The sequence below is a fragment of the Pelmatolapia mariae genome, linkage group LG14, assembly GCF_036321145.2.
Source record: "Pelmatolapia mariae isolate MD_Pm_ZW linkage group LG14, Pm_UMD_F_2, whole genome shotgun sequence".
Classification (NCBI taxonomy): Eukaryota; Metazoa; Chordata; class Actinopteri; order Cichliformes; family Cichlidae; genus Pelmatolapia; species Pelmatolapia mariae.
In genome coordinates, this window is record NC_086239.1 from 16,507,476 (window position 1) to 16,516,753 (window position 9,278).

The 9,278-nt window shown below is 38.5% G+C and overlaps 1 protein-coding gene across 1 annotated transcript; it reads right to left on the minus strand.

Annotated features, from left to right (window-relative positions):
- Positions 1–354: 354 nt before the first annotated feature.
- On the minus strand, positions 355–3,223 carry LOC134641480 (ATP-sensitive inward rectifier potassium channel 1-like). The gene is made up of 2 exons (XM_063493918.1): positions 3,152–3,223; positions 355–1,521 (listed from the first exon to the last, which is right to left on the minus strand). Exon 2 carries the CDS (start codon positions 1,474–1,476, stop codon positions 355–357), a length of 1,122 nt encoding a protein of 373 aa, XP_063349988.1. The 5' UTR covers positions 1,477–1,521; positions 3,152–3,223.
- Positions 3,224–9,278: the final 6,055 nt, after the last annotated feature.

The following is a 9,278-nucleotide window of genomic DNA, read 5'->3' on the forward strand; positions in this document are numbered from 1 at the left end:
CACAGTTTTACACATTGGTTTGTTCTTCTTCATGTCCATGCTCTATGAACCTGAGGTAAGGCAAGTGGTAAAACAGAAGAGCTTTTCTTCATTTAAAGCAGGAGCATACTTTGTTCCTGCATTGAAGCATGTTGTATAACCAGGCCTCCCTTTTTGAAAACAGGCTTATAGTCAGCAGACAGTGGCAGGTGTGGTTTTATATCTAAATAGTTCACAATAATGCTATGGAATTGATGATGGCTTTAAAAAAGAAAAAAAAACACACAAAAGAAGTGCAAGTAAGCAGATTTCTTTACTTCATATCTAAATGCTACACAATGTGCTGCCATTGCTATTTGTGTTGCTTTCCACCTCTTACATTTTGGTGGCATCTTGGGAATCAGTGATTTCTATCACCTCAAAGCCGGGATTGTCTTGTCCTTCTCTGGAGTGGTGATGATGACCCTTGATGTTGTGGAAACAATAGGCGCAGTGTGCAGTGGCTACTGGCACCACTTTGGAGAAGTTGGAGAAATCGACTCTGTATTTGTCATCCCTGCTCCTTGAGATGATGGGCAAGAAGCTGTAGCCCCACATAATTTCCCGAGGAATATAGGAGGTCCGCACTTGACAAGAAGCACTTGTGGATTCCGCTGTGCCGTCCAGGAAGACGACCAGCTCAAAGTCTTGATTGTGGAGTGTGTCGACTGCCACCTCGAAGAAAGGGCTGCTTTTGTCGATTATGTGATGGAGAGTGAGAGGACAAATAAAGAAGAGGTTGTCCTTCCCAGCATCCACCGTAAAATCAATGTTCACCTGATCCATGATTATCGTCTCCCCATCTTGTGTGGTTGTCGTTCTCAGGAGCTTACCATAGATCTGGCTGCCAATCATCAGACTCTTACGTAGGTTGGCCACTCTGATTGAAAGGCAAAGATAGTCGTTTCTGGGGCTAATCACAGCCATTGGACTAAATGAGATGGTTTTAGCTCTCTTTTTAGGTAAAGAGATCTTGGCCATTATAACACCACACATGAAGCAATTAATAATTGCTCCGAGGACTGCCTGGATAGTGACAAGAGCAACGGCACCCGGGCAGTGAGGTGTGAGTGCTCGTACGCCGTACCCAATAGTGGTCTGTGTTTCAAGGGAGTAGAGATATGCTGTGGTGAGTCCTGCAACACCCCAAACACATGGAGTGTGATCTGGTGAGGGGTTTTGCCAGGTCAGATCTCCATTATTACGCACAATCCAGTACCACAGCAGACCGAAAATGAACCAGGTGAGGGTGTGAGTCGCAGTGAAATTGAAGAAAACGAACCGCCACCGGGCCTCCACCAAGGTGGTCCAGAAATCTGCCAGGAAGGCAAAGTGTTTGCTGTACTTGATGTTTCCATATTCAATGTTGCAGCGGCCATCTTTGGTCACTAGCCTGGTCCTGTGATTTCTTCTTTTATCCAGGTACTTCCTGATTCTTGTGCCTATGGATCCACACATTTTGTTTTTTTTGTTTTGTTTTGTTTTGTTTCACGAGCCAGCAGCCTAAAATACAATAAAATTGGAAATGATGTAACGTGGATATGCACAACATGTAAATACATAATAGCAAATCATGAAACAGTCTCTAGATCAAAGAGGCTATGATAATGACAAAAAAATAATGAGAAAAAGAAATATGCTCTGCACTCGTTATAATAAAGAAGAACATAAAACTGACTAATAACCGCTTAGTTTCCTTAATATTGACAAAAAGATATTTTTAGCACACAATTTGAGTTCTATATTCAATTTGAAACTTCCTGTCTTAAAAAATAATGAAATAACATAATTGTAAATGAAAAAACAATGATTCTTGAACTTTAAGAGGCAGATTTTATATTTTATTTTAGGACGTTTTCTACTTTTTGATACCCTGTTGAAAGATTTTACTCCTTGCCCCATGATTAGCTGAGTCTCACTGTAAACTCCCTATGCACAGCCTCAAATGTTCCAAGCTTCCCTGTCCCACAGTAAATTTAATCATCACTGAATGCCTGTAATCCTAAATGCAGCGCTGCAGTGGAGTCCTGACATTAATGAGAAACAAAAGTTTCCACTGAAGCATAACATGTAAGTGTTCCAAATAAACCAAATAATTCGGGAACTTTGGTCCTACGCAAGTGTCTAAACACAAGGATCATCTTTGTTTGCTGAGTTTCAATGTAGCATAACTTAACGTGGCATTAAAATAATTTGAGCAAACCCAGCCAGAAGGGGAACAGCTCACAGGCATAACAATCTTTGACTTTATTCAAGCTTTTAGTTCTCTCATAAGTCTGGTGCTTGATGGATGGTAGCTGGCAGTGTTGGCTGTACAGAGGTTTCCAAATAAGTATGGCCTCTGTTCTTGCCAAGCCATGCAAACAGCCATTTGGATCATGCTGTGCTTGTTAGCAAGTGTGAAGTAAGACAAAAAAGTCAGTACAGCGAGTTTATTTTTTTGTTTGCAGTCCTCAAAGCTCAAATCGTGACATTTTGCCGAAAGAAATCTGATAATTACACGCTGTTGCCTGTTGGCAAGCTTTAATGCTTTTAGAAGCAAACCTAGTCATTTTACACCTAATCATTAGGTCACCATGTTGTCATGCTGTAACAAGATATGTGCTAAAGTAATTTCAAATTATATAGGCTTTTTAATCGCAGATATGATAAGTACAAAAAAACAGGTAGAATCACAATTGAAAACGTGACACAGAAGAGAACTCTTGATATGCGTCCTCATAGCTTTAAATGTACATTAAAACTGCTTAAAGTTTAAAATTTAAAGCATAGTATATTAGAAGTTTAGTATATTCAAAGTTTAAATGTAATTCATGTTTGTAAAGCAGTATATGTACATTTCTGTATTTTATTTTTTCTGTAGTGAAAATTTAGTTCATGGATTTTTTTTGATTGAGCAATTGATGCTGTGACTGAAATGCTGTAGCAAAAACACTTTTTTTTCTTAAAGCTACCCATAAAAAAAATCACGACTGGTATCTTATGTATGTTTTTTGTCTAATATGTACATTGCTGTGGTAGAAACAAACCAAAAACAGGTCACGAGTGAAGTAACCTTGTTAAACTTCCTTGCAGTAAAAATGTACATGTGAAAATTCATATTTTAAAATAAAAGACCTGAAGCCAAACTCACCGAAGTGAAAAGTTCACGTCGAAAAGTTGATCGATTTCAGTTTCGTCTCTGTCTTTCTTGCTTCCAGCTGATTGGGACAGTTTAGGTGTGTCCCTCTCTTGTGCTTGCTGATCTGTACCTGAGTGGCTTTATATCGTCCTGTCTCAATGTGCTGGAATCACCCAGGTGATGTTTACGCCCACAGACACATCAAGTGTCCCCACCCCCATCCCCACTTCTGACTCAAAACATACACATGACCAAGCATCCTAAGACACACACCCACGCACATGCTTCCCAAGTTAGAAGAAATACGGTTTATTTCATACATGCTTGGCACCTAGAGCCACCCTGACCTCTGTGCATCACACTTCCTGCCTATTGTGGTTGTCAGAGTTCCTCTGAATTCACAGTTTGTTGGTTCTTTTTTAATTGCAGCTTTCGTGCAGTTGCCCTCACATTTCGATATTGTGTGGTGTTGACACCACACGTTTCGTGTTCTGGATGCTGATGACGAAACAGACTGTGTTGCATTATTTACTGTAAACTCTATACACACATAATATTATTGACAGTTTGGGAGGAAATCTTTTCTTTTCTTTTTTTTTGGACAGTGAGACCATTTTCTGTGTCTGAAGTTTTTTAACAGGTATGTTGTTCATTTAACAAGTAGCATGTATATTTCACAATTAAGCCATGCACTTTACCAAAAATGACCACTACAAAAATATGAATAGCACACTGCATGCATAGTGCTGTCAATAAAACATCTGCACTCACACTGTTCACAATTCTGAGTCATCATTCTCTAAGCAAAAAACACTTTCCCCTCTTTACTGTTGTGGTAAACCGTTCCATTGTGGTGGAATACAGCAATAAGTGCAACACGTGCATTGCACTGCACCATTAGGTGTGGTGCAAATGCTGCAAGGTCAGCGGTCAGTCAGGAATCAAATGATTTCATCATTCTAAATGCAAAGGAATGATTTGCCCTCGTTCTTTCTTTTATTTCTTGCCGTGTGGCTATTTGGTACAAGACCACATGTTGGTCTGCTTTAACAACATATGAACATATATTCATATCATTACCATATGAATTTAATGGTAATGAAATTTTAGACAATTTTAGACAATTGCTGTACTAATTTGTGCTGAAACAACAATAAAAAATTGTATCCCAGTTCCACACTTTTTTTTGTTATTAAAAGATTTTTCTAAAGACCCTGCAAGTACTGCAGAGTCTTTTTTCTACTTTTACAACTAATTATTGGGGTACATGCTACATCACTGTACCAACATGCATTAAAATGCTTAAAGATATTATGCTTTACATTTGAGCCAAAAGTTCATACACAAATTTAGTCTCTGCTGCAGTCTCAAGTGACAAACTCAAACTTTGCCATGTCGGCTGATTTTGTTATTTTCTTCTTCTTTCTTTTGAATGGCACAAAATTATCACAGTGCTCTAGTTACTGGTCAGCTTTGTGGCTATTTGTCTCACAGTAAAAGAAAACAATGCCAGTTCCTGTCCAGCTTAACTAAAACATTTAGCTGACCAGTGCTTGTTTCTGGATCACTTTTGGAAGAAGAGGTTTGAAGCAGTCATTCAGTTAGTACTAATGATGATGTGATGAATAATAAAAAAAAAAAAAGAAGTGTTGTATAAAACAGGAACATGTCTCCTCATACTCTGCCACTTGCATGATGGCATCATTAACTTTCAACCACACCACCCAAAATTGAGGACTGTTTAAAAGTTGGTGATCAAAGGCAGTCAGTCTATCAGTGAACTCACAAAAAGGTTGTTTTTTTTTGTCTTTGATTTCTTTAACGCTAAGGTGTAATAATGGTTTACCAGAGTGGATAATTATCTTTTTGTAATAGGGAATAGAATATGACTGGCGGAAGCCTGTCCCATTTGTCATGGGGCGAGAGCCAATGTACACCCTGAAAAGGTTGTCAATTTGTTGCAAAGTCAGCACATAGAGCCAGACAACCATTCACTTTCACACCTACAGTGTGGAGTTAGGATTGGCTATAAATGCTGCTCAGTACGGCAAAACATTTATACTGTATTTAAACATATAAAGAAAAGAGTTTTGCGCAGTAGTGTGGATGGAGATCTGAGTTTATTTCTTTACAATTTAATAAAGATGAAGTTACAAAGCCTCCTATAAAAAAGTTAAAGTCCATCTAACTATTTCAGCTGATTTCCCCCTAAAGTTATGTTATGTGTCAGTCCAAGGCCATCAGTGTCAAACAGTGTTGGCCTCCTGCTCCTGTAATGGGTTGCTGTGTTAAAAAAAAAAAAGCCTATAGGGAAAAAACTGTCACTTTTTGTTCTTACATCCCTGGTGGTACAAGGATTTAGAGATTTTCAAATCTCTGGTGCCTTTTGGTGGCATGATATGAAATATATAAGTGATACATTTATTATGCAGGTTTAGAGACACCTTCTCCTCTAGCAATGCTGTACCACTGCACAGCAGAAAGTAGCCTTCATAACACAGGAGTCTTTCTTTTTATTGGTCTCATATCACCCTTTGAAATACAAAAAGAAATCAAGGCCAATGAACAGTTGTACAGTTTTATTTTTCAGTGGAGTGATATTTTAGCATTTTGGTGTCATTTCACATACAGTATTTTATTTGTTCTTATTCCTCGCAATCCTTTGTGCGATTGCAGAGTGGTGAGGTGAGAAAAAAACAACTTTGAATGAGAGAAGTGATTTAAGCTTAGAAAAAAGGGGTTTTGTATTTTATTTCCTCTTCACTGAGTTAATTGTTTTCATCTACTAATGCAAGCTGAAGTCCTTTGAATGGTGGGAGGGAAACAGTAAGGCAAGAACATATGAGAAAATGAAGTCGAGGGCAAAACTGCGTAGGCTATCCGATCCCTGTGAACACATCATATAATGTCATACCTAAGACACGAGCTTCGATTTCGTACACATTTCTTAGCAATAGGATTAGTGAGGCCTACTGAGAACAAGAACCGAATATTGTTTTTGAAGAGACAATGTTCAGTTCATCCTTACTAGTTGTTCACTTGCCTGAATGATTTCCTTGCTCTATACTACAAATTCTAAATGTTCAAAACAGCAAAAGTTTACACCACTGCAGTACTCGGTGTCCTGTTCTTCAGGTCTTGAGCTAAGACTCTTCCGGTAATAACCATACTTGCTCTGAATTCAACTGAAAACTCTAAATATAAACTATAAACACTCCTAAAAAAAACATTTGTTTTTGTTTTCATCATAATGAAAAATGACGTTTGTGGTGTTTCAGTCTGTCAGTGTGGCATATCAAGAAATCAAGAGAGATCCCAAGAAAAGATTTCTCTTTAGCATGAGAATACACTAACAAACAAGTGTTGCCTAAGATAATGGAAGATTATGGAAGGAAGCAAGCCAACAAAAACAATCTATTTAGTCTCTTCAATTGGAGACTAAATATGAAAAGCTTTTATGACAACAAATATTTCCCCAAAACTTAGATTCTAATATTCCAGTTCAGGCCATAGTAGTCTGGTTTTAAGGATCTTTCTGCTTGCAAATGCTAAACTTCTTACAGAAGAGCAATACAGGAATTATTGCCTGCTATACCCATTATCACCACATAGTGTCACTGTGTCAGGGCAGTGCAGTGGTGTCTATAAAAGGATCATTCACTTTCTCTTCACCCAGTTAAAAGTGTAAAACAGCAAAACAGGATTTATGATTTGAACAGTCATGGATGCAAAAGACTCTACATTTAAAAATGTTCTTACGGTGTTGATACATTGTGATACAATTACAGCAGTTTGCTTCTATAGTGAAATATTACAGCACAACTCCAATTTCAAAAAGTAAAACGTAAAATATAAACAACAGACTGCAGGGATTTACAAATCCCATAAACCCATATTTCTTGTTTTTTCAGCAGAACATAGAAGCACATGATATGTTAAAACTGTGACTTTTATGGAAAATACTAGCTTAATTTGAGTTTGATGGCAACAACACATCTCAAAAAATGGAACGGGGGAGACAAAAAGGCTGTAAAAAAAGTACTAAAAAGAAACACGTGGAGCAACATTTGACAAATAATTAGGTTAACTCGGTATAAAAAATCTTAGAGAGCCAAAAGGAAAGATGGGCAAAGATGTACAAAGCCACAAAAATTTTAGAGTCATGTTCTTTAATTTAAAACTGCAAATACAGTGAAAATCTCATAGTACACAGAATCTGGAGAAAACTGTGGGCAAGCAACAAGGCTGAAAATCAATAGTGGATGCCCGTGATCTTCAGGTCCTCGGACGGCACGGCATTAAATTCAGGCATGGAAATCACTGCATGGGCTCAGGAACAGTTCCAGAAATCAGTGTCTGTGAACATAGTTCAGGGTGCCATCCACGAAATTCAGGGTACAGTTCTGTCATGTAAAGAAGAAGCCATATGTGAACATATGAATGCCATCACCCTCTCTGGACCAAAGCTAATTTAAAATGGAATTAGTGGAAAACTGCTCTGTGGTCGAACAGGTTGAAATTTGAAATTCTTTTCTGGAAAACATGGACATTGAATCCTCCATAATAAAGAGGAGTGGGACCAGCACTCACTTCAAAAGCCTGCATCTCTGGTGGTAGAAAGGAGAATTAGCTTGCATGGAATTGGCAGCTTGAACATCAGGAAAGGCTGCAACAGTGCAGAAAGGCACATATATGTTATAGCATAGCATATGCCCATCAAGATGGCCTTGAAATGAGAGCAACACTACAATTCAATTCAACATGACCCAATTTTCTTTTTAAAATGGTTCATTTTCTTAGTTCAAGCATTTGATATGTTGTCTATGTTCCGTTAAGGATAAAATATGTAAGGTTTTCAGATCATGGATCAGTGACTGGTTTGTCATAATATGAAATTCCGACCTACAGCTTTGCCCTTTAGTTTTGTAGTGCAAAATTAAAAAAACAAACAAATAAAAAACACTTGTTTCAAGTATTATAGATATATAACATAGATGAAAGTATAAGGCCATGTTAGTCTTTGAATTCAGGTGTTCCCAGTCCCATTGCCACTTATATAGAAAAACCAAGCACCCTGCCATTCACTTTGTCTTTACAGACATTTGTGACATTGTGTGGATTGTTCTAAAGAGCTCACTGAATTCAAGCCGGGTACTATAATAGAATACCACTGCTGCAATGCAACCTCTCCAAGAGTTTCCAGCATCAACTGTAAGCAGTATTATTGCAGAATGGAACTGTTTACGAACTGCAGAAACTCAGTCATGTGGGGTTGCAGAGTGCTTAGACACATCGCTGAAAGTTGCTGAAACAGCTGAAACCTCCTCTGGCATTAACATCAGCATGAAACCTGTACTATGGGAACTTCATATCATGGGTTTCCATAGCCGAGCAGCTCCTGGAGGCCCAGTGCATTTGGCCATACAGTGTATGAGACTATAGCAGTAAAAATCATAGCAGCTTCAAACTCCTGCTAAACTATTCAGTGCTCTGTATTATGCCCTCCTAGTGCTATATTTTTTTCCCGGCTGGCCTCTGATTTTTCATTCCCACTGTGTTCTGGGTTGATGGTAACAATGCACTTCATCGTTGTGCCATAAGCTCTGACAAGAGGATCAATCAGAGCTAATGAAGCCTAGGAGGAGGTGAGAGAAGTGTAAGAGGGACGGCGCCGAAGGGGGACTTGGTGGGAACGTGAGGATGGAGGCGGGTGTGGCGGTGCCAAGGAGGCAGTGAGGGGGATTAAGAAAAATGGCACTTCCACCTCACTATATGCGAGGAGGAGTTCTTTTCCATTTCCTCACTTCCTGTGGAATAACACACACCGTTATCTGTGGACCACAATCTGCTGACCTATGATACTATCATTACATTGCAGAGAAATGGGCATTGCCGACATTTCTACATCGTACATTTCCCTTTTGCAATCTCTACTATTTGTAAAGATTTAAACCGCAGCTTACCCAGTGCTTGCTATCCTCATATATTTTTCATTTTGTAGGAAGGAAATCAAGAATAACTGCATTGAAAAGAGGAGATACCACGCGTTTTTTTCATATGGAAATTTCTGCACTGATGAATATTAAATCAGACTCGAAGCATACATGACACTTAACAACATTTGTATTATGCTTCTTTA

Coding starts and splice junctions, on each gene's coding strand:
- LOC134641480 (XM_063493918.1), bottom strand. CDS start 1,476: ATGTGTGGATCCATAGGCACAAGAATCAGGAAGTACCTGGATAAAAGA.